The 27,563-nt window shown below is 35.3% G+C and overlaps 1 protein-coding gene across 3 annotated transcripts in view; it reads left to right on the top strand.

Moving 5' to 3' along the window:
• Nucleotides 1-27,563, top strand: part of FLT4 (fms related receptor tyrosine kinase 4) — a 1,292,248-nt gene that overhangs the window by 394,045 nt on the left and 870,640 nt on the right. For all 3 annotated transcript variants that reach the window (XM_044069598.1, XM_044069597.1, XM_044069599.1), the window contains exon 2: nt 27,202-27,298. In XM_044069598.1, the coding sequence (XP_043925533.1) occupies nt 27,202-27,298 (97 nt within the window). The remainder of the gene's footprint in view (nt 1-27,201; nt 27,299-27,563) is intronic.

Raw genomic sequence — 27,563 nt, 5'->3', positions numbered from 1 at the left:
TCTTAAACATTTTTAATATATTCAACTTTTAGAATTAAATAATATCTTTAATTAATTTATTAATTATGTTTTCCTATTTACATTATATATATATATTTTACAAATGTGACTATTCTATTAAGTGGACCCTGCAAGTTTTGAACATTTAGCTTTAAACTTTAAACTTTATTATGAAGTTAAAGTAATTGGAATACGTAACATAATTGATTAATTAAATAGGCATATGTATATAATGAAAGCACACTTTTTGTTTCATTGTCTTAATAAAGCCTGGGAGAGCCCGGGCGAAAGCGCTTGACTGTATTGCCTTTTATCGAAGTCTTTTGACTGTGGATGTTTTTACGTGGATATTAAAAAACTTTTGCATCAATTTTATCAAGTACAAAAGAGTTATAACTTCCTTACTTATGAGATGTGCAGTGTAGAAGACTTTCCTTACCACTTTGGATACATGGTGACCGAAGTTTAGAATGCTCTCAACCTGTGTTCTCAAATCTCACACCACTGAGTTAGAGCTTGGGGGTGGGGGGGGGTGCTGTCAATGTTGTAATTTACAGGGTCTACCTCTTTGCCAAAGGGGATAATAATTTTAGCCTGTGGCTTTGGCACCAATCATTTGTCTGTGTTAGCACCTTTTGTAATATGTTAACATTTTCTGGCCCAGTTTGTGATCATCAGTGAACTTGGTAAGCCACAGGCCATCTACTTTCACCTGGATTTCCAAGAAATAGATTTCAAACAGTAGAGGGCCCAGCACAGATCCTTGTGGCACACCACTGGTAACTGGTCTTCTGGTGGAGGTGGACTTCCCAACTTTGACAGTATGCATTCTGCTGTTGAACTACTTGGCTAACCATCCAGTGATGTATAGGTTAATCCCCAGCTGGGAGAGTTTTTCAATGATATCTGAGTGGGGGATTGTGTCAAAAGCCTTGGCTAAGTCAGGATAGGCAGTATGTACTGTTTTGTCTTCATCCTAGGATTTTGTGACATTCTCAAAGAAGTCCACTAGGTTCAGTAAGCATAATCTCCTGCCAAACTGAGTCAGGTCAAGAGTTTGAAGGTCACCTATATCTTTGTTGATAAGGTCCATGATGATTCTTTCCATGGCCTTGCAGATACATCTGGTGAGGCTTATGGGTCTATAGTTCCCAGTGTTGGTTGATGGACCCATGCATGGGGAGTACTGTTGCTGTTTTCCACCATGGTGGAATAAAGCCAGTGGTCAGGCTGAAGTTAAAGAGAGTGCCAAGTGGTTCTGCTAGGATTTGTTTTAGATTGTAATAAGCAGCCCGGGATGTTATCTGGTCCCACAGGGGGCCATGTTTTTGGCCTTGGGGGACACAGATACGACCAGCTCTTTGGAGATACTAGGTAGAGAACTGGTGTCAGGTATGCTTTGGGGTATGGCTGGTGAGGACAGGGGGTTAAAGTTTTCACCAAATCTGTCAGCTAGCAGGTTGTCAGTTTTCTCAGGTTCAGTATGAGGTTCAAATAATGAGTTCAAATAATGACATACATTTGAGTTTCAGACTTCATAACCTTTAGAAAATATATGCTAACACAAATCCTGTAATTCTAGCAAATTTCTAAGTCTATAAGCTCAGTACATTGGGTGGTGTGGGGGTGAAGCCCCCCACTTTATGTAATGTTTTATTTTAAAGTTTTTTTTTTGGAACAGAGATTCTTTTCCCTTGGAAAAAAATCGCTGTTCTGAGGTTTTGATATTGTAAGCTTTTGCTTACATGGGGTCGATTAATTATTGTTTGCTTTTGTAAGTGTGCGATAATATAATATAGACCCCCTGTATTCTGTCTCCTACAGGCTTTTGAGGGGGATACCTATGCCTGGTATACAGGGCATTATCAGACCCCAGTCTGATGGACATCCTGCATATCCACAAAACAAACAGTACCAGATTTACCCATTCTAAAGACTTAAACCTTGCCTGCGATATAAATAGGACCTGCTGGAGAGATAGGTATGTATCCCACAGACTACCCCATCTATGGAACAGGCTCCCCATCCATGTGAAGCAGAGTTCCTCCCTAATCCAATTCAAGTGCAAGTTGGACAACTCGAATGGAAACCAAAAATTCATCCCTGGTTTGTCACCTATGTCTCTGATGCAAACAGGTAACCTGTAAATGTTTCATCTCCCACACCCATGCTTACACTTATCAAGGGTATCAGAACTTGTCAGAGATTTGGGATGCATGACTAGGCTTAAAAAGACCCTTGTGGTTGTTAGCCTAGTAAACACCTATGAACCTATACACTTCAAGCCCTTCAGTGACTGCAAATCACAATTCATCAGCAGTAAACAGAATTTTCTACACATTTTATGCATGGGGCTATGCCCTCACTGTCACTTTAGCTAAACATGTGAACTCCAGAGTCTCTACCTCATGGTGGAGGAGTTTGTAATCATCATAAACCACACCAAAAACAGCTCACAGTTGAACGAATACCACACCGAACCGACCAGTGAAAAAATAACTATTTTTTTATTAAACATATATGAAAATTCTCTCTCTAGCACCTCGGCTGTGAACAGCCTTTAACAGAGTACTTTTACAGAGTTTGTAATCATACCACAAAGCTGCATTTCCTAAAATTTATGCAAGCAGGTTTGTCAAACTTATTGCTGAAGACATTGGGGTTAAGCAGTGTTCTATGATATCTGGAGGCTGTATATTGCCCTACGACAAAGCCTGTTTTAGTAAGAAATGATCCAGTCCAGCAACACACTGCTCACCAGTCCACAGGACATCAAATGCAGATAGAAGGAGTACTTCTAGCAGCTTTTAAATGAAGAAAACCCCACAGAAGCTGTACCACCCCAGACATAGCCTACGATGAGAGAAGAGGAGCTCATCCTAGAAGAAGTCAGAATAGAACCAAAGAAAATGAAGTCAGGGAAAGGAGCAGGCTCAAATGAAGTCACAGCAGGTAAGATAAAGATACTGGGTGAGATAGGGGAGAAATGGCTCCTGAGGGCACTCATAGCAGTGTGGAGAGAAAGGCACATCCCAGATGACTGGAGCATTAGCATACTTGTGCCAGTGTACAAGAATAAAGGGGACATCTACAACTGTGGGCAATACAAAGGCATCACACTCCTGTCACATTGCATGAAAGTGTGGAGAGGGTGATTTATAAATGGATACACAGAGTAGTAGAATGTAAAATGGGAGATGAGCAGTTCAGATTCAGATCAGGATGCAGCACAACTGACCCAATGTTTGCAGTGAGACAGATAGTTGAGAAGAAGCTAGAGATGAATAAAGAGTCCAACTAGGCATTCCTAAATGTGAAGAAAGCATACAGTATGACAAGATCCCAAGAAAGCTGATTTGGGCAGTCCTGTGGTGGTTCAAAGTCCCACAAACACTGGTAGAATTAGTGCAGGCTATGTACAAGGACAAATGACTCAAGTACAAACAGTATTCAGTCTCACAGAGGGGATCACAGTGGGAGTGGGTGTGCATCAGGGTTCAGCTCTGAGCCCACTGCTGCTCATACTTGTGATGGACTACATTAGCAAATAGGTCAAACGGGACACATCAACAAAGTTGCTGTATTCAGATGATGTGGCATTACAGGCAGACTCTGAGCAAGAACTTCAGCAAAATTATTGGGGAACGGAATGCAAACTGAAGGCACATGGAATGAAACTAAATACAGATAAGACAGCTGTACTGGCAGCAAATTAGGGAAATCAGAAGAAGCTAAGAGCTGAGATAGAAGGGAAGACAGTGGAACAGGTTAATAGCTTCAAATATCTGGGAGAGATGGTTCAGGAGAAGGGAAGTCTGAATGAAGAGGTCAAAGCTAGAATCAGAGGGGCTACAGCCAACTGGCATAGAGTGTCAGATGCAGTGTATGACAGAAGAATGCCAAAGAAATTGAAAATTAAGGTGTGCAAAACAGTGGTGCAACCAGTACTACTGTATGGTACAGAAACCTGGACAATAAAGGCAGAGCAGATGAGGAAACTAAAGGTGATGGAAATTAAGTGCTTGTGATGCATGACAGGACGCACACTGTAGGACAGATGAAGAAATGAGCAAATAAGTGCAGAAGCCAAGGTAGCTCCGATTGCAGAAAAGATCAAAGAGAACAGATTACGATGGTCCGCGCACATGTGGAGAAAGGCAGAAGACAATCTAGTGAAGAAGATTTGGTACAGACAGGAAGAAGTTAAGAGAAAATAAGGGCTTCCAGCAAAGAGGTGAATGGATTGTGTGAGAGAAGATATGTGACAGTGAGGCATAAGTGTCGAAGAAGACACGAATGTAGCATTGAATTGTGGGAGATGGCTTCAGTTAACACTACACCCTGACCAGATGTAGAAAATGGGAAAAAGAGGATTGATGGTGATGATGATGATGATGGTGATCCAGTCCAAGCATCTGAAAAATTGACGAGCCCAGTTGCTGTAATACTACACTGTGAACCACTAAAGCTGTGCTTATCAGATGACAGGAAATTCATTGAGGGCTCGTAGGTCACAGTACCTTAAAAGATGACAACTGCTAAAACAAGAGTGGGGACAAAGGGCACATCCCACTTGTCTCAGTTCCATAAGGTACTTGCATAGTAACTGAAAGAAGACCCTGAATTTAGGGTGGGTGTTTAGAATTAATAGCTTTTGTAAAATTGAGATCACTCATCACTTCTATTGTGCATTACAGTACTCGGTTAAGTTATTACCATATAGAAGGCATGCCTACTCTAGCAATGATTATATCTACATATGGGATATGTTTGCAGCTCCCCTATACAAAGAAAGCTTTACACTTTTGCACTCAGCACTCTAGGCAATCCATTGCTTATGTGTAAAGTGCTTGTAGCCACCATATATGGCAGTTATGAAATGTGTTCTTCTCAATCACACACATGAAGTGCCACCAGATGGTACCAGTCATAGTGCACAATCACTTGTCCTAACAAAAGGTTGCAGAATTCTCTCTCATTTCCAAGAGCTTATTTCTACTTAATGTAAGCAGTAAAACTCTGTGTTGTAGAATTAACTTTGCTTTCAGTGATAGTTACATATCAAAAGATTTTCTATACAGTTTCATTGAATCCCATACATCTTCTGTATCGCTTCCTTTCCTCCCCTTCTATTCTTTCAAGTCTTAATAGCTAATGCAGGAATTAATTTTGCTAAATTTCTAGCATATCCACCATTTTCTTGTCTTAACCAAGGACACAACTTCACATATCAAGACATTGCTGCTGATACCACAGACATTCACTGATACAAACAGCAGTTCTGTCAAACTTTTTGTATTTCTTTTTTCTACTTGTATCAGATTGGAGTTGCATTAGTATATAAAAATGATGACACTTGACCATACCATACGATATACTGTTACTCTTCTGGTTGCATCAATGTTCTCTGTCTTTCTCTCTCATATCTATCTACATATCGATATATATATATATATATATATATATATATATATATATATATATATATATATATAAAATATACATACATATCCATATCTATCTATACAGTTATTATCTATATACAGACACATGCACATGCACACACACACATACACACACACACACACACACACACACACACAAAAAAACACAATATATAGATGGATACATAGATAGATACACATATATGCATGCACATATATATATATATATATATATATATATATATATATATATATATATATATATATATATATATATATATATATATGGGTCTACTTGAAATAACCGAACCGACACTTCACCGACACGCAGAAGACCGCGACGAAAGGACCGACAAGCAAGTTGATCGAAAAGGTGATTTGCCGACAGCCGAAAGACCTACAAGGTCAACGTGTGAGCGCGACTCGGTAAGTGTGCGATAGTGACGGATTTAGGAGCGGTCAGGTAAGTGTGCGATATTGAGGGATTTTGGGTTAGGGTGTGGGAAAGGTGAGTGTGCGGTAGTGTCGGAGTTAGGGATTTTGGGTTAGGGTGTGGGAAAGGTGAGTGTGTGGTAGTGTCGGAGTTAGGGTTCAGGTAAGGTAAGTGTGTGATAGTGACGGACTGTAGTTTAGGGACAGGTTAAGTGAGTTAGGTTTAGAGTGTGGGTAGGGTGAGTGTGCGATAGTGACGGGCTTTATGTTTTAGGGTGGGTTAAGTGAGTTAGAGTTAGGGTGCAGGTAGGTTAAGTGTGCGATAGTGACAGTCTTTAGGTTTAGGGGTGGGTTAAGTGAGTTAGGGTTAGGGTGCGGGTAGGGTAAGTGTAAGGTAGTGTCGGACCTTAGGGTTAGGGTTTGGGTTAAGGTTAGTGGATATGTCATTGTGTGTAATGTGTAGTTTACGTTTTTTGTGTCGGTGTAATGGTGTTCGGTTTTGTGAGTTGTCGGTGTTGTGTGTTTTCGGTTATTTGGGGTCGGTGTTTTGTGTGTCGGTGAAGTGTCGGTTCGGTTATTTAAAGTAGACCCATATATATATATATATATATATATATATATATATATATACACACACACACACACACACACACACACACACACACACACATATACGTGTACGTATATGCAACTGAATTTGAGTACTGTAGATGATTGTTGTGGTTGCTGAGAACTGCAGTGGATTGTGATATATATTTTTATGAGTGTTCCTTGTTAAATATCTGTTGTTTTATGTAAAAGAGGACTGTGATTTGCTCCACTGGGTTTTATTACACTTGTACTGTTAACGACACAGCATAAGTTCTCAAACACTCTCACTGTGAGCCTCTCCTATACAATAATAAAACAGGCTTTGACTCTCCCATAGATCCATAGATATCCAGATAGTACTCTAGGCCTTCCCACAGAAGGAATGCATTCTACACTATTCAGAAGTGCACACAGATACACACACACACACACACACACACAACACACACACACACACATACACACACACACACACACACATATACACACTCATGCACACACGCATACATATACACACAAAGTATAATTACTGCTACTGGCATGAATGTCGAGAATACCACATGATGCAGTTTAGGTTTTGACCTGCTAAGAGCATGTTCACACAAGTTTTAGGTCATGTGACATTTTCATCTGGTGCTCTTCACACCTGTGAGTGCTATCATCAGGGCACATCCTACACTTTAATGTGCTTCAAAATGTGTTATTGCACTTATATTAAAAGAAATGTATAATAAAGGAAAGGAAAGTTACTAAAGTATTTAAACTCCAGAATACTTAATACTTCAGAACCTTTCGTGTTAAATGATTTCATTTTTATAACTTTTGCTTCCTTTGTCAGTTTATTACTGCAACAAGTATATGCATTTTTATGAAGTTATTTTTGAACCGCTGCCCCTTCTAGCTACTTTTCATGTTCCATTTCCCTCTTCTGTCTTCTTCCTTGCACTCTACATCAACAACACATAAACTGGACTGCTCATTAACTGACACATGACACACATATATCGTAAGCCCTTTCTCAGGTCGTTACTGAATACAAACCACAGCGTTAATGTCTTTCCTCATATTACATATCTTCTGTTTCTCTTATCTTAATGATAAATGCCCTTTGCATGATTTATCCTACTGTAAAATCCTTTCCAAACTACCCAAATGGACACTAGATATTAGTCGGGCAATGTCCTGTACACTAAAAGGATGACTTTAGTACCTCTAGAGTTCCCTTTCTGGGATACACATTCCAACATCCTTTTGATCTTTGCTAGTGGCCTTTCACAAAAAGCTGTATGATTCAACATGGGGATGAATATGGTTTCCGATCCTTTTTTTCGCTATCCCTCTTATTTCATCCTTCCAAGTTTATGTGAATGTTATCTCTGGACTCTTCCCACCAACTTACATATTTTTTTTTTTTTTTTGTACTAAATGTTCCAGCTTACTAACTGCCATACTGATGAATTCCTTGCCCCATCTGTGTCCACTGTAACCATTTTGGTGTCCAACCTTTCTAGTGTCAGTCTTGTGAAATAAAAAAAAAAATCTTTACAAGCAAGAAATATCTTTAACAATAAAAAAAAAAATCCCAACAACACAAATCATTTTCCCACTACTACCTCCTCTAAGATAGAGTTGGTCAGGTGTCGGGACATTCGTCCCATCTTTGTTTATCTCCTTGAGGGTGGGGTAAGTATGGGTGATCCACATACATTGGCGAGGGTGTATAATAATGGATCTTGTATTCTCAACTAGTGTATGTCTTGGAGATCTTTTTTTGATATGAGTCATGGTTCACCATGAGTTGAGGTCTTTATGAAGGCTTATGCAGTTTGGAAGGTAAATGAGATTTGGTATTTGTTTTAAAGGATAAACTTGCTATTGATGGACATGGTGTTTTGTCCCAGATGAAGATCTCTTGACAAATGGCTGTGTTTATGTCAAACAAGATCCCTGTTTCATATTGTCATCCTGCTGCACTCTTTCAAGTGTTTTTTAGACTGTGCAACACATTATCTTTATCCTCCTGGACATTTTTCCCTCATGGGAGTGTGAGGAAGTTATGTAATGTTTTGTAGGGAAGTTTGCCAAGATTAGGCTCCCCAGGATGCTTCCATTTAGCATTTTAGATCATTAGGGTTAGGTGACTTGGACTTGAGCCAGAGAGAGTTTGGTCATGATAACATCATATTATGGGATCATGGTCATGTGTATCATTTCACTATTCGGTGAAACAAATATGTATTAGATTATGGCCCTTCTGAAGTTGTTTAAGATCTTCCTCAGTTCTCTATGTCCTGCTATTCTCTGAAATGTTCTTTTCTCATTGAGGACCAGCATTTTTCCAACAATATTAAAAGAGGTTTTGATCACACATATGCTCATTATCACCCTTTCTTAAACTTTCCATTTTGTAGTACAGTGATTGAGAAGGAAGTTAATGCATAGCTGTTTATACATCTGATATCTCATGGCTTATTTGATCCTTGCCAGTTTGGGTTTAGGCCAAACACAGCATGGAGATAACCCTTTGTCAAGTTGCTAATGGTGAGAGGTCAGTGTCAATATTCTATCGTTGTACTAATATGGATGTGGATCATGATCACCGACCTGAAAATATACAGCTGTTTATCTGCCACCTCTAATGATTGGCTTGTCTCAAACCTTTAGTAATGGTTTCTCAGGTTTGAACTTGTCAGGTTCTCACCTTATGACCTGCAGTGTGCCTCACAGCTCAATTCTGGCTTATTTGTTGTTCAAGGTGTACTTATTGCCACTTAGAGAGATCATTACTGGGAGAGGTATCTTTAACCAGACTTTTGCTTATGATATGTGTCTGTACCCTTCTTTTTCTTCGCAGAAAGTGTTAGAATTTTCACCACAGAAAGACTTCTTGGATTCCATCCTTGACTGGATGATGTGTAGTCATTTGAAATTCATCCCAGCCAAGACTGAAGCTATGCTGGTGATTGCCACTGTCTGTCTATCCATAGTTGCACTGATTTCACGTTTAATTACTTATGGAGGAAATTAGCTGGAATTTTTGTCATGTGTTCATGATCCAGGCATTGTTCTTGATGGCCAGGTGGCACAGAAGGAACACGTGTTAGTAGTCATCATGGAGTCTTATTTCAATCTAAAAAATATTGCCTGGAATAAGAGGTATTTTTCACCACAGAACCTTGGGACAGGGTTCATATTTTTGTGTTATGAGACACTGAGTATAGCAACAGTCCTTATCTTTGATTATCAGGTAATGATCTATCTCACCTTCGGTGACTGCAAAACTAAGTGTTCAGGATGTTACCAGGAAGCCCTCAAATGTGTCATATTATGCCTAGAATGTGGGTATCACTACTGTCTGGTAGTTGCAGCCACATGCGTATTTCAGATTTTAATTCTCACCTACTGAGAGCTTTGTAATCATGGCCCTGTGTACTTCACTTACTGATCAGTGACTTGTTAAATAGTTTAATTTATTTATATTTATCTCTGTTACTTTTTTTTTTTTTTTACTATTTTTTGCTAAATGGTTTTATTAGACTTTTTATGCTAGATTGCAACTGTTCATTGGCATAATGTTTCTGTACATAAACATGCTTACAGAATAGACAATTGGATACTTCAGATAAATAAATGCACCTAGCACCCGAATTAAAGGGGCAATTGGGGAGCCAGTATCCTCAATAGCAAGTAACTGAAACAAGGAAGGTTGTCATTGATGAACTGTCCCAGTCTTGTATAATGATACATGCCCTCTGTTATTCCTTCATCTAAGCTTCCCACTGTCATTGCATAACCTGCCATTACGCATAACTACTATCCACATCTACGGAAAGTTCTTCTTCTGCCTGCACCAAAGGTGTGCCTTTACTCCCTGACAGCCCTCTGTGAAAGTGAATTGTTTTATTGCATTATTTTCTGTGGGACTTTTAACAAATTCAAACACTCAAATGAAAGAAAAAGTACCGCAGCTGGGGTATGACGTTAGGGTATTTGGAATGCCATTACTTGTTGTACCACTGACTGTGTAACACAAACAGACTTCCAAAGTGCTTAGCATCACATCTTTATTGACACATTAAATTCATTCTCAGTTCTGTTTGTATGATTTTCAATCTGTAACAACAAAAGGGCCATTTCTTAAAACTTTAGCTCAAATAGTCAAGATGACAGCTAAGATACCCTTTCACATCAAATACTGCACTGCCATTCTACAGTTCTATCACAAAAGGTAATTCTATATTTTCTCTATGGCTGTACTTTTCAAAATTTTTTTTATCATTTTTCTTTGTTTTCATTATGTAATATTCTTATTTTGTCAAAATTGTGTAGGAATGCTGTATACATGATTTATCTTTCATTTTATTGTTATTAATGTGTCGATTTCTACCATGCTTACATATGAAAATAATTTTATATAGCAATAACCCACGACTGGGTGTGGGTAATGCTGGATTTACCCACAGTTGGTGTGGTTTGGTCACAAGGGTGAAGCCCGAGTGGCCAAACAAAGACAACCGTGGGTAAATCCAGCATTACCCACACCCAGAAGTGGGTTATTGCTATTATACAATGACATTATTTAAGAAAAAAAAAATTATTACTTTTCTTAAATAATGGCATTGTATAATGCCTCCTTGCTGCCCTTCCGCAGCTGTCTGGTATTCTGCGGCAGTTCTGATATACTGTGCATGCGTATGCTTACGCAGTACATCAGAGCTGTGGGCGGAAGCAACAGAGAAAGCAACATCTCTGTTGCTTTTTACAAACGGTCTCGCTATGTTAAAGGAGTTTAACATAGTGAGACAGCTTTAAAAAAACAACGGAGAAAGCAAGATCTCCGTTGCTTTTTGCAAAGTGTCTAGCTATGTTAAAGGAGTTTAACTGAGAAGATAAGTAGAATTACATGAAGGCTGTGCAGCAAACTGCACACATACTAGTTGTGTAATTAGTTGTTACACTTTGCTGTCAAGAGTATACACAGTAAAAAAAATAGTACCAGAGCCATTATCCTGGTAATTCTGGGAAAAAAAAAACACTTAACCATGTACAAACAGAAAAATCAGATTATCCATGTGCAAATATCATCAGAAAACAGTCTGTGTTAAAAATATTCTTGTGATATAATCGGGTTTTGAACATTTTTTCAATAGACCAACAAGGGTTGCCATCTCAAAATCTTCTCCTATAATGAACTAGTTGCAAAATAAATATGGGGCACGTGCAAGCATGTTCTTTATTCAAACAATGTTTTCTCCTTGTAATATCAGGAGGTCAAGAAACTCTTCAGAAAACTACTATACCTGTGGCGGATTTAGGCATGGGTGCAGGGGCGCATGCTACCCCCATTTTAAAGCTGTTTAACATCTGCAAGATAAACACATCTGCCCTGCAAGTTCCTTAGTTCAAATCAGAAAATGTACCATGAAAATGTTACATTTTTTTTTCAACTTGCCAACATGTTTTTAATGTGACAGACACATCAAAGATATGATTGGAGGTTGGAGTCAGGAGTCCTATTTGACGATCATCAGTTGCTCCTTCAAGTGCATCTCCACTGCAGCTGAGTAAAGGTATGTTGGGTGAAAGGTCACAGCAATTTTGTTAGTGAGAAAAAAAAAGAAGAATTATAAAAAGATATTTTTTTTCTGAAAAATCAGTCGAACTATCAAGTGCAGAGTTGACTGACATCTGTTTGTCTGGTGAGGACATCATTTGACTGTCATATTTGGTCTTTATTGCTGTCAAGTAACATTTATGGACAGTTATGTTTTTAGGATATCAATGTGTTTTGACTATAATTACAGTTAGTACGTAGAGATCACAGTTCACAATTGTTTGGAACTTTTCTATCCTGATTCATTTTCATGTTTTCACTCTAAAACTACTAATGTTCTTGAACTAGGAGGATTTGTGTGAACTGCTTTTGTTATCAAAGTAGAGAATACAGAGAGAAGTTTATCAGGGATAGGGTGGAGGTAGCAGGAGAGTTGTGGTTTGTGTCATCTCTATTTTGCTTCTCCCAAAGCCTGTTTAGCTTGACAGTCTAATTATATTATTATACTTCAGTCTGTTGTATCTATGATCAAATTTTAACCAGTAAAGTAATTAATGCCTGGCACTATATTCATGCTTATGTTTCATTCAAAGAGCAGTGTTTTTCCTGACAAATGGTCTTTATTTTAATATTGCAAACTACTGTTCAGCAACCTCAGAAATAACAATTGTGTATGCCCCAAATGTTGGGCCCAAATATGAGACATTCTGTGAAAATATGGACATTTGAGGTATGTCCTCCAATCATTTCAATAAGAATCCAGACAAAGTAATAATGGTGGGAGAGGGAAGTCCAAATTTTTCTCTAATTCACTATAAAAAGGTTATAAGGACAATAGGTTCTGAACCAACATGCATTTTTTTTAATAATGAAGAAATTCTTCATGACCAATATTGCTGACTTTAATCATCGAGATTTACGTAAAATGTAGTACATTCAGCTTAGTCAGAGAGAGAAGTATGCAATATCAAGGTCTGAACATTAGATTGGGACTGCAATCTGATTGGACTATTGTGTCAATAGGAAGAGAGACTAGCACGACCGTGAAACCGTGAATTGTTCAAGGAGGTGGGAAAAACGTATATTGCAGCTTACATTGCAGCGGTAAATGTGATGTTAGTGGTAGTTATGGAGGTTCAAGTTTCTGAAGCTTTGTAACCAACACTAACATCACTGTTAATTGTTGGTAGCTTACATTGCTAAGGTAAAGTAGTTCATGCTTTTAATATAAAATGCTAACTATTGCTTTAACATTCAAGAGATGTCAGGTAGTATTTATGTGTTTCATCAGTAATACCTTTTGCATTTTCCACATCACTTCCCGCATACCTCTCAACCTCTTTGTGTAAGAAATGCAGACAAAGCCTAAAAGGGACATATTTTAAGTACTGCTCTTATAAACTTAGACAGTTATTTGAATAACAGGATTTGTGTTAGCATGCATTTTCTGAAAGACAGATGTCTGAAACTCAAATGTATGCCATTATTGTGACTTCAATCCTCAGTGATTTACCAGAAAAAACACACATTTTATGAACTCAGTTGGTGGTCTTTTGATGGCTGGCTTTTCATAAAAAGTAGATATAAATAAATTTAAATGTTGTGTTTGTATTTACTACTGAATGTTTCTCTTAATTTCATACATATCACTCATCTCTTCAGAATTTAGCAGAACATCTCCGATTTTGCCTTTTTTTCTGTGAACCTTTTGATTTTTTGGTAAATCTGTAAAGATTATAGTCATTCAATAAAGCCAGACAGTTCTTATTGTTTAGAAAATGCATTTGATGCAACATTTCTTCTAATTTTTTAAGGGAATTAGTGTATTTTAAAATTGCCCACGATTTTGAGTCTTTGTCAGTGTCCAAGAATCTGCAAAAGGAGAACTGCAATTTGTGAGTAAGTTCAGAGACTCTTAGTTTTCGTTTTATTAAGCAGGACTTGAAAGAAGACACCAAAGTGATACAGCTGAGAGACCCGTTTGGTGTGCTACTATAAGTTGTGCTTTAATTCTTCAGAAAGTTTTAGCACTAAATCAAATCTTTCTCAGATCATGGCATTTTTTTACATTCATATTAATCTCTTCTGTGCCTCTCTTCCTTTAATAAAGAAATAAGTATATAATCTCAGAAGAGAGGCACGGAAGAGATTCACATGAATGTAAAATGTCAGGCCCTTAGAAAGATTTAATTTAAAAAGTATCAATATATTTAAGGATTTAAAGGAAATTACTGTATGCATTCAGAAGTCCTATTATGTACAGTGGGGGAATAAATAGTACTAGTGCTGAAATATTCAAAGTGAAGGTAACTGCTTTATTAACGTGCTTGTAACACTACATTTGTCACAGTTTGATTTCTCTGTTGTACAGTGTTAGCTGTCTGGGGTTACCTTAATATGGTGAGTTTCAGTCACAGCAGAATAAACAAGCAAGCTAACTAACAAAAGATTAAAACACACTGGAGACAGTAACTAGATACATTGAGTAAAGATTGTTAGGATGTTTCTTAAATGAGATGTTTATTAAAGGGCCATGGTTAGACATAGTTAAGACACTTACTAGAACTGGGTACCTCTAGTAGGCACATAGAATGAAAATGGGTAGTCATAAAAGCAGCATAAGGAAAATCATTAAGGAAAGGGACTGGACGCATGAATTCTGAAGGTAAATATACTGCATGTAAGAGAGAAGGGCTTAGTTAATGATTACGATGCAGTTGTTATGATAGCTGGGGATGAAAATGATAACTGTGAGCATATGTTTTATTAGTGTAATCAACACTGATTAATTTTTAATATTTATGATGTGTTTCATGAGACAACATGTTTTATATATATGTATGTAGTGATGTTCTGCATGTATTGAAAATCTTTATATTCTTGTTTATGCTTGTACTATGTGCATGGCAGCATTGTTTTTAATTACTTAATTGATAGTGTTTTCTTCCAGCTGACTGGTTTTAGAGTATGTATAAATGCTTACTAAGATGTTGGTTTGATCAGTCTGATGAAGCGATTTGTTAATCACGAATGCGCTCACGTTCTTTTATTTTACTAAAGCGTTTGCCTAAAGCTGTGCTTGTTCGGTACTTTATTTTTGTATTTTATTTTGTAGATGTACTAAATGTATGGTTGAAGGAAGGGTTATTTATGAAGGGTTATGTAGTGGGATATTAACATTTATATGGAAGAAAGATAAGAAGAATTAAATAAAAAAATTGGAGACCCGTCGCATTAAATAACACAGATTATCAAAAAAAATATATGAGAATAAAACAGAGGAGAATGGAAGGAAGGATGAGGGATATTATGGAAGAAAGAATATATGTTATAAAAGGGAAGGGATCTCAAGAATTGTTATTGGCTGTGAGAGAAATTGTGTATTATATTATAAGTAAAAGGGGGTGTGTGAAATTTATGGCATGTAATATTAGCAAGGCACTAGATACAGCAGGACATGATGCTTTGTAGGATGTTATGGAGAAATATGGAATAGAAGAGTTACGAGAGTGTGTATGTCAGCATATTACAATAATAGAGTGAGAGTGTTAGTGAATGGGTGGCTGAGTAAAGAAATATGCATAAAGTGTGGTATAAAACAAGGATGTCTCATGATTGGAATATTGTTTGCATTGGTAATGAATATGATAGAGTGAAGCAACTTATAAAATAAAAGATGCCAAATATGTGATGCAAAATGAGGTGGTGCTTTCAGTAGTTTTGACATACACAGATGACAAAGTAGTAGTTTTTAACAACAAGATATGGATGAGGGAAGATTTGGTTCATCTGAATGGATGTTTAAAGGAAATGGGAATGACCTTGTATAAGAATAAAAGTAAGGGTTTGAGTGATGTCATGGAGATTTTTTTGGAGGGGGTATATTTTTCAATGAATGTGTCTTTGTTAGGAATAAAATTTGGGAAAAGTAATGTAGTTATGATGCAACAGGAGGGTTTTGATAAAAGAAATGAAATAAATATGTCTTAAGTAAAAAAAAAACATTTAGATTGGCATTCAAGTAAAAGGCTTATAGTGAGGGGGTGGAGCCAAGATGGCCAACTGATAGTAGCAGTTTTACAGAGCTCCATGAAACTAGTATAAAAAACAGGAAATAACTTATTTTATTTTAGCAAAAATACTCAGCACCATAAAAATCTACTGCCAATCATTAGCAGACCGGAGTTCCACTGTGGCGACCCCTAACCGGGAAAAGCCAAAAAGACAAACAACTTAGAACTGATAGATGAAAGTATAAACTATATTATTAGCAACTTTGGTGAACTTAGGAAAGTTTTTTCCTGTCAAATTATAAAGGAGAATATATAATTTGTGGAGATGAGCACTTCGAAGACTTCTCATTCTGACATGGCTTTAAAAAAAGAAATGCAGCTTGTAACATCTGCTCTACAAGAACTCTCACTAAAAATGGATCATTTTAAGGAGAATTTCCAAAACCACAAGGAGAATTGTCAGAAACAAACATATTCTCTCAAGGAACTTATATGGCAGCATCAATCCAGAATAACACACTTAGAAGCATTCCTGAATGATCTTGATGGAAGACTGAAGGAAGAAGAAAGCCAGAAAGATTTTCTCTTCAAACAAAACATTTGGCTTCTCAATAAAGTGGATGACCTGGAAAACAGGGAGAGAAGGTCAACTATAAGGATTTTTGGCATCTCTGAGAGAGCTGGAGGAAAAGATATTTCTTTCCTGAATACCTGGATTCCAGAGATTTTAGATTTAAAGGAGGGTCTGTCCTTTGGTATTGAAAGGGCTCATAGAGCTTTAGGAAAGCCAGTGTCAACATCCTCCTCTACTCCTCCCAGATCAATAGTCATACAGTTTCTATCTTATTTGGACAAGGAGTTGGTCCTAAAATCTGCCTATAGGAAAAGTCCATTAAAATGTAATCAAAACCCAATTAGGTTTGATAATGTCTATTCTACCAGGGTTTTGGAATAGAGGAAAAAAGCTTGGCCATTAATAAAACTGTTAAAGCAGAATAACATCAAAACTCAGCTTGTCTTTCCTGCCAGAATAAAAAATTCTATATCAGAATGAAATATTATCATTTAATGCACTAGAGGAAGCCACTCCCTTTATTAAAAACAGTAACATTATTTCCTTACCTGAAGATATGGAATGGGCATTTGCATCTCTGAAGAGAGTTACTGATAAATCCTCTTGGATGCTGTTAAACAGAAAAAACAAAAAACTGAGTCAAAGATTGCTGTTTCCACTAAATCTGTCAAAGCATCTACTGCAACTGAACTTTAATTTGTTTTATACTTGCTAAATCTTCAAGTAAGGTATGTCATGACAATATTTTTCTTATTGCTTTTCTTTCTCTTTTTGCTTTTTCATTTCTATACCTTTTTTTGTTCATATACAAATTAAATAACTATTTATGCTTTTAGTATATTAATATCACTGGTTTATTGAGTGATATAATTGAACAGTAAGCTATCTTTGCTTTTATGACCTTAAGATCTTCTTTTTCTTTCAGCTGTTCCCATTAGGGGTCGCCACAGCGAATCATCTGTTTTCATTCCTTCCTGTCCTCTACGTCTTGCTCTGTCACACCAACCGCCTGCATGTTCTCTCTCACCACATCCATAAGTCTTATCTTAGACCTTCCTCTTTTCCTCTTACCTGGCAGCTTCATTCTTAGCATCCTTTTCCCAATACACCCAACATCCCTCCTCAGCACATGTCCAAACCAATGTAATCTCGCCACTGGCTTTGTCTCCACACCATCCAACCTGGGCTGACCCTAGAATATACTTATTCCTAATCCTGTCCATCCTCGTCACACCCAGTGCAAATCTTAACTTCTTTAACTCTGCCACATCAAGCTCTGACTCCTGCCTTTTTGCCAATGCCACTGTCTCCAATCCATATAACATAGCTGGTCTCACTACCCTCTTGTAGACCTTCCCTTTCACTCTTACTGGTACTAGTCTGTCACAAATCACCCCTGACACTCTGCTCCACCCACTCTACCCTGCCTGTACTCTCTTCTTCCCCTCTCTTCCACACTCGCCATTACTCTGAACTGTTGATCCCAAGTATTTAAACTCATCCACCTTCACCAACTCTACTCTCTGCATCCTCACCATTCCTCTATCCTCCCTCTCATTCACACACATATATTTTGTCTTAGTCCTGCTGACCTTCATTCCTCTCCTGTCTAGAGCATATCTCCATCTCTCCAGGGTCTCCTCAGCCGGTTCCCTACTCTCACTATGTATCACAATGTCATCTGCAAACATCATAGTCCACGGGGACTCCTGTTTGATCTCGTCTGTCAACCTGTCCATCACCACTGCAAATAAGAAAGGGCTCAGAGCTGATCCTTGATGTAATCCCACCTCCACCTTAAATGAATCTGTCTGATCTCACTGCTGTCATACTACCTTTTATGACCTTAAGATGACATGCTTTATTTCAAATAATATATAGCCCTTTGCCCTGCTAAATGTTCTGAGTTATTACACAGGTCACTGTTTAGATTAATTTATCAAAACTGTTTTGGATACATGGGATAACAGGGCATATCTATGATTTAGTATATATTAACTAGTTTATTTAATATTTATAACTTCTGATTGTTTCAGAATATATATTGGTACCTGTGTGAACAAAAAGCTGTTTGCCTGCTTTTGACATAAATCGTCTCTCCTTCACAGTTATATGCTTGTATGTTTTATTGCACAAGGTGTTTAAATGGTTACAGGTTTTGTTTCCTGTAGAGTTTCATGTTAAAATACTGTTTTCTCTCTCACTGGCATTGAATGTTATTTTACTGTTTGGAAGTATCTGACAGTTAAACTTTGCATTTGTTACTGTAAATAAGCAGACTTTGTGACACAGTTAAAGTGAGGTCAGGAAACTGTACTGTGTAGTGTGCTGGGCAGGAAAATGTCAGTTTGAAATCTAAGAAGTGAAGCTTTCTTACTTAGCTCGCGACATCATGCATTCTATGCAGGCAGATCAGATTACATTGCATCTAATGTGTATATGCAAGCCTAATTGTGAATGGCAAGTCTCTGATTGGTTAATATAGCATAGTAGGCTTCTTTTACAAGAATTATTAGCTACACTGTCTGCAAATAGTCTGCATGGTTCCCTTTTATAATAGTGACTATATTTTGTGATCAAATATATACAGAAATTTTATTTTTTCTTGTAAACAGTTAATTATAGCCACTATTTCTAGTGAATACACTGAAGTTTTTTTTTATATATAGATCTTTATAAATAACTTTCCTATACAGTTAGCTTATGACTAATGGTAATAACTGTAAGGATACTCAAACACCATACTAAATCCTAGCAAATATATATATGAATAATTTTGTTTCAACTATAATTACTTTGCATTTAATATGTTGAGTTCCTTATTGTATCCTAGATATTATTTATATTTCAGATGTCATGTTTTCAGTTATTATAAAGTCATGTTTTTAGTATATTAGCACTTTATGACATGGAAAGAGCTCAGTAGTATCTATGACTTGTGATAACACAACAAACAAGTTATGAGTTTCAGTATTACCCTATTGCTATGGTAGATATTTACAGCTATCTCTATCTTAATTTTGTCTTTGAGTCATTCACTTTTAAGACCCGGTATCCATAGTAAGTTTTATAGAAATAATGTTTTTTACTAATTTTTGTCATTTTAACTGATGACAGTTAATTATTATTAATTTTAGTCAGTTACTTAAACATCTGCTATTCCAAAAGTTTAGGAGTTAATTAAGGACAAATATGTCTTATGGAATATTTCTAAAATGTATGTTAACATCTTTTGGGAATGACACACACTCACTATGTGCTAACACCCAGTTCTCATGAAGTTTTTATTTAGTGGGAGTTTGTCATGATAAGATTTATTCAGAGGGCAAGTAAATACAAATGCTAAATAATTCTTTGATTTGTTCTGTCATTTTGAAGTTTTTATTACAACTAATATAGATGACATGCTTAGGTATTTTGGGTAATTATTTAGATTGTTAATAAAGCTAATGTTTCCTTAGTCTATTAAGCACTAAATTCAGATTATATATATCCTAATATGTCTCCTGCTTCCTTAGTGAATAATTACTGTATAACTGTTTAATGTTTCTAATAATAGTGTTATGTAACTCATCTCTAAAACCTAACTGGAATTAATATCTGATTAGTTGTTTATCACTATTATTTTTCTCTTAATTTATACTATATTCTCCATTTTTTACTTTGTTTTCATGGGCTCGAACCAACAAAGGTTGATAGTTGGGATAGGTGGTCTAGCAGATTTAGTTGCTAGACTAGGAATGTATCTCATTCCATATATAGGGTGTATTAAAGTTTATATCAGAGTGAAATATGGTAATTTTTTGTTATTTAACTGTTTTTCTAGTTTTGAAATGCCTGACACAATTGTTTTACTTTTATCTTTCATTGGGAAAGTTATTTGGATTGAGATAAATAGAAATACAACAATTGATATTCTATTGCCTATTCAGGAAGAGTATTATGTATACAGGAGTCTATTAATACAAGTTCCTTTATTATTTGTTATCTTTAAAGAATTCTGATATGGATTTAACTTTGATATCCTTAAATACTAATGGCTTAAACAACCCATATAAGAGAGCTGACCTACTAAGGTATCTTAAACTAAACAAGGCTCAAGTAGTTTTTCTCCAAAAGACACACTTTAAAATAAATGACACATTTATGTGGGACCCTAAGGAATACACAATACTTGCTCAATCATCTTATAAAAATAAGACCAGAGGAGTAACAATTATATGGAAAAAGACTTTCTTAAATCCCCAAATCATTTACAAACATGTAGATAATGATGGACTCATGGCCTTAGTTATACTTAAGTTTAATAATAGAATTTGGACCCTGGTTAATGTATACTGGTTCCTGGGTATGTGGGTTGGACTAGCTAAGAAACACATAGACTTTATTACAACTACTTCTAAAGGTAATATTATACTAGGAGGTGATTTCAATTATATCATAGCTATTACAGAAACTACCAATAGGAAATCTCCTAGACAATGGTCCTCAGCCAAGCAGTTAAAAAGGGACAGAAATGTTTAAATTAAAAGATCCCTTTAATGCTTTGGTACCAAATTCTTTACTATTCTCACACCAGGACTATAGACATGGTACCCAGGCTAGAATAGATCAAATGTATATCTCACAAGATCTTTATCCTAAAATTTTGATTTTTGCAATACATCCTTGTCCCTTTTCAGATCATAATTCCCTGTTGTTAACAATACACTTGGAATTCAATCAATTAGTTATTACTTCAAGGATTCCTTCATATATCACAAAAATTAAAGACTTTAAATCTTGGGTAACTTCTGAACTTCAACTTTTCTTAGAGATTAATTATAAACCTGAAGCAAACACAATTATGGTTTGTGATTCTCTTAAGGCCTATCTAGATGGTAAAACCATTAGCTGGTAAAATTAAAGAATAGGAGTCAGCATTACAGCAACTCCAAAATCAAATATTTTCTCTTAAATCTAATAAGAACTTAATTGCTACCGATAATAAGAAGAAAATAGAAGAAGCAAATAAGAAATACAATGAATATTATCCCATAAAACTAATTTAGCTATGGAAAAACTGAAATTAAATTCTTATGCTACCTCTCCTAAGCATCTTCATAACCTACATATGAAAGTTAAGATACAATCAAAAATTAATAACATTGATAATATCCTTCATGAAGGGAAAAGGAAAAAAGTCTCAGACATAGGGGACATTCTGGAGGTTTTTAATTATCATTATGCAGAGCATCATAAAGATAAAATAAGTGCAAATGAATGTGAGAAGTTATAGAATATAGTTCCCAACATGCCAAGAATTATTGGGGAACTTAAGTTAGATCTACAAAAACCTATTTCTCAAAAGGAAATTATAGATGGGGTTAAATGAAGTAAGTCTAATAAAGCACCTGGAATAGATGACTTAATTATCAAAATTTATAGATTGTTCCCATCTTCTATAATCTCATTCCTACATAAAACCTTTCTTGAAGTTCAAACATTAGCAAATATTCCTCCTTCTTGGAGATATTCTCTAATTTCCCCTATATTAAAAGAGAATAAGGACCCTAATCATTGCAACTCATATAGACCAATTTCTTTGTTGAATAATGATTATAAACTATTTATGTCAGTTATGGTCAATAGATTGAAAATACCCATATCTAAAATAATAAATGAAGACCAAACTGGTTTCATACATAACAGGCATACACAGGATAATATAAAAAGAGTATTAACTCTGATAGATTACCTCAATAGAGGAAACCATGAAGCATTGATAATAGGTCTAGATATTCAAAAGGCCTTTGGCTCCTTAAATTGGGTTATTTATTTAAAGTCTTACAGTTATTTGATTTCCCCCCTTTTTATAGCAATGATAAAGAAAATCTTTGAAAATAATCTAGCATATGTCAAATTAGGTCCCTTTACTTCCAAAGCAATCCACATCACTAGAGGTACTAGACAAAGATGTCCCATGTCCCCTATCCTATTTGCTCTGGCCATAGAAATACTTGCCATTTTAATATGTAATAACCCAAAGTTAAGAGGTATAAATATATATGACCAATATATTTCTAAAATAATGATGTTTGCTGATGATGTCTTATGTATGTTAGGTGAAGTGAAAGTTCCAGGTTCAACTCTAGATTATTTAGGAATAGTCCTAGGCAAGAATATAGAGTAAACCTTACAGCTTAACTATGCTAAAGCCATATACTTAATCAAGACATTAATAAGCAAATGGAATCATTTGTTTATAACATTTGATGATAGGTTACAACTGATAAAAATGGTTTTGTTACCTAAAATATTATATATAGCACAAGCCCCTATACTTCCACCAGGAAAGAAAATGCTTAAAGAAATCACTTCAACTCTGATGAAATTCCTGTGGTACCCCAAAATAAATAGCGTGACATATCCTCATCATATCAGAAAATGGGAACAAGGGGGTTAAAATTCCCAGAGACTGAAACTTATATAAAGGCATCTATAATTAAAATAGTGATGAACTGGATACATTCTAGATACTCTTCCAATTGAAAACAGTTACACTCCGTTATACTAATGAATGAAAATGATGTATCAAGGAATGCTTTGGTAACTGACAAAGATAAGATATGGCACTATTTAAGTTTAAATGTACAGTATAGTACAACAAATTAACTAAACTAACACTACTAAACAATATTTTTGATGTGTTTAGAAAATTCATTAACACAAATTTAGATATAAAACTGTGGCATAGATTTTTAATACCATTTACTATTATAAGGGATTTCCCTGATAAAACACATAGAGAGATTTTGGGTTTATGGGAAAATAATAACCTATTTTGTTGGTTGCAATGTATTGAAAACCAACAAGCTTTGAGCACACAAAGTATATTGTCAACCTATGGCCTATCTCCTAATGACTGGTTGGTTCTTCAGAGTGTCATAGCATATACTAAGGATCTGTGTAGAATAATACATAACTCACCCTTCAAAACCCTACCAAAAATTATAAACTGGATTTTTGGAATTCTATATAATAATATCAATGTTAAGAATGAATTATCATATCTATATAACACTTTAATTGTCTATATGACAGCTCCTAAAGATTCTTACTGGCAATACCTAACTAAAGGGTTTCAAGTATCATTATCAATGGAAGATAAAACAAACATTTTATTTTCAGTTAAACTAACTTCTTACTCACAATTCTGGAGGATTTTTCATTGGAAATTTCTACACGGATCCTTTTTGACACCTGAGAAACTCTCAAAAATGAGCCCTTCAAACAGCACGTTATGTTGGAGATGTCATCTGTCCATTAATGCTGACTAGTCTCATATTTTTTTATGACTGTACTAATATTAAACCGTATTGGAATGAGATTAACACATTTTTTCAAGCTATCTATACTGATATATTTGTTTTGACAAAGTCTTTAATTTTATTGAATGTTGTTAATAGTAATAATATGAAGAAAGATGACCTGTATTTGTTGTGGACAATGTTAGCAATAGCCAGAAAATGTATAACTAGAAGATGGAACTCTAATGTAGCACCCGCAATGGAGGAATTCCTATCATCACTGAAGAAATGCATACTAATGGAGAAAAGAACTAAAGAGTTAAGAACTTTTCCTAAGCCATTGGTTAATAGTCCGTGGATGAAAGTTTTGAATTTGGTTGAATACCTTACAATGGAACCAAACTCTTCTTAACTATCATAGTTTATATATTAACTCATTATTTAACTACAAATGTTTTTATCTGAATCCTTTTTATCAGGCTGAATGTAAATACTGTAAATAGTTATTGAATGTTATGAATGTATTAAATTATTGTGTTATTTCATCAAAATAAAAATCATTTGAGTAAAAAAAACAAAAAGGCTTATCTGGTGAATTGGTGACTGGGAAAATAATATATATGTCAATGTTTATATGACCACAGGAAAAAATATGAAAAGAAAATTATGCAACTGGTGTTTTCTTTCATGTGGGAATAATGATTAAACCCAGTGAAAATAACTGTGTTATATATGAGAAGAGGAAACGGGATTGGGGTAACTAAATCCAGTTATTTATTTTGCTTCTCTAAACTTACTAAAGTATTAAAGTGAGTAAAGGAAGAGAATGAGATGTTTATATATACATACAAAATAGTCTGGGAAATGATGAGACTAAGAAAAAGAGAAAAACAATATGTAAATTAAGAAATTAAAAAATATAAATAAAAAATACTAACAAGGAAAATAAAAAATATATGATATAGAGAAAGATAGAGGGATGGGGAATAATAATGTGATAAAACAATATTATTATATTAATCAGTAGAAGATTTTACAAGAATTAATGTTTAAAGCCATTAAAGTAAGGAAAAGCTGCTGTTCCAAGATAGTAGAATGTCAGAATTTCCTATGCAGACTGTTAAAAAACAAGTTACCAGTAAAGGGAAACATTTTGTGGGGAAGAAGAGACAACAGCATATGTTTTTTTTTTTTTTAAATATAAAGCAGTGATGAAACTTTTGTAAAAAAATGTTTTTGAAAATATTAATGACATAAACAAGATAGATAGGAATACAATTGTGCATGGATATTATAAGAACAAGAAAGACTATATGAGAAAGGTATATAATTTATTATATGTAATATGGGTTATTTTGGATGAAAGACTGAATGAAATTGTGCTTAATGGGAAGTGGATTTTATCAGATATATTATGAGAAACTAAATTATGGTTGCAGAAGAAGGAGAGGGGGGACAATTATGGAAGAAAAACAATGAGGATGGTATAAGAAAAATGATAAATAGTAAAAAAAATAGAAGTGTGTGAGTGTGTGTGTGTGTGTGTGTGTGTGTGTGTGTGTGTGTGTGTGTGTGTGTGTACATACATATATATATATATATATATATATATATATATATATATATATATATATATATATTATATATATATATATTTATAACTACAAATATGCACATTTTGTAAACACGTAAATAATGTTTTTTATGCTGTGTTAAATAAAAGACCCCTCTTCTTTTTGATAAGTGCCATTTGATATTTAACATCTACCTGAGCTGCCACCAAGTCAGACAGATGGGGTCTCAATTTAATGTCTCATTGGAAGGACCAGTATTAGGAGTGAGGATTTTTTCCTTCTTTCCTCAGTATTTATCCCATCTAATTTGATTATTTCCAAATATAACTGGAAGATTTCTCCATGCAGTTTTCAGTTCCAGTTAATTCTCTCAAAGGGTATAAATTTAACCTCAATTGATCTTGGAGCATTTTACTTTGTAAAAGGTTTAACAATGAACCTGTGAGTTTTGCTGCTTCTTATGGAAAGTCATTCTTTCAGGTTTATTTAGACCAAATAATCTGATATTGTTTCTTCTCCATCTGTTCTCTAAATTTCCAACATATCCAAAAATGTTTTATTTTATTCCAAAACAAAGTTCATTTACATCTCTTTTCAGTTTAGTTGGCCACCCATATCAACTTATGAATATTTTAATAGCTTTAATTTGCTGCCCTAGTTGATGGGGTAGGGATCTGAGAATCTCTGTTTTGTTGACTGAAGTTCTCCTGAGCATTCTTCAACTTTCTGGCATTCTGGTACTTTGGCTCAGTGCCTTCAATGGAATAAATTACATCACACAATGTAGCTTTTTATACAATTTTCAATTAGTGCCAACAATTAATTCAGATGTTTAAAGTGCCCATGCTGCTTGCAGTAATGCATAAATACAAATTTCATAAATCACAAACCAACACATTTAAATAAATATTTTATCAAATCGTGTATTAAATATTTAAAGTAATATCTAAATTTAAACCTCTAGGAATTAATGTCCTTTAATTTAATATACATCTACTTTCCAATTCCAACAAGTTTCATTTAAAATTCCCCTAACACACTAAAAAACAAACTGTCATCATGTCCGCCGTGTACGCTATGAGCCGAGGTAAAAGCTGCATGGTGTGATTTAATTCATTCCATTGAAGGCATTAAGCTGAGGTATCAGAACACCAGTAAAGTTTTGCAGCTACCAATGGTTCTGTCTAGATTGTGTTTTTTTGTTTAATTTTCTTTTTTGTATGGTGACATCATTCAGCTTCCTCTGAAATGTGTGCATATTACAAAGATTATCTTTAGGTGATGAAATGATTTGTTGAAAGTCCTTTCTTAAAGATAACTCCACAGAAGAAGATCTAGTAGCGTAACATCAGATCTTTTGGACAATGCATTTAATTAAATAAAAAAAATTACAGAAGAATTTCATAAGTGTCAGAATGTTGGGAATGAGTTTTCTTAACAAAGTTATACATTGTTAAAGAGCAAATGAAAACTGATGCATACACGAAAGTCATCTGGGATCGGGTTTTTATGGTGTTTTTCCAATGGCATGGAATATGTGGCAACAGAGAAAGAGCTTGATAGTCAGTAATTGAATTCAAAATATTTCAGCTGGATTCAAACTTTGTAGAGGCAGCAAAATGTGTTGGTGAGGTACATAAGAACAACATTTAGGTCTTGTGGACAAAAAGATGTAATAGTATACTTTTCTAGTCTGAGAGTAAGCACTGATTTTAACCTTGTCTCTACAGATGTTGTATGTGGCTATTCTGTAGCTCCACCAACTCTCAGCATCGACACTGATGACTACGCTATCAATGTCAATGAGACACTGAATATCACGTGCAGGTAAGAAATCAAATATGTGTATTTCAATGTATTTCGCTGGTGACATGTCATATTCTGCAGAACATCAAGATCATCACTATAGATTTATTTTTACTCTACCATTTTGCTGCTCCTTCTGGTGTTCGCTCATTGTACTACCATTTTCTTCACTATCTCTGACTGCCACCACTGTGATTGCCACAATAGCTCTCTCAGACAAACAACATTGCATACCAGAACTGACCAGGAAACAGTAACGCATATGGAATAACATGGTGAACAGCAT

Source organism: Protopterus annectens, chromosome 4.part0 (assembly GCF_019279795.1).
Source record: "Protopterus annectens isolate FY-2018-M chromosome 4.part0, PAN1.0, whole genome shotgun sequence".
In the NCBI taxonomy this organism is placed as follows: Eukaryota; Metazoa; Chordata; order Ceratodontiformes; family Protopteridae; genus Protopterus; species Protopterus annectens.
This window is presented reverse-complemented; position numbering and strand designations above follow the sequence as displayed.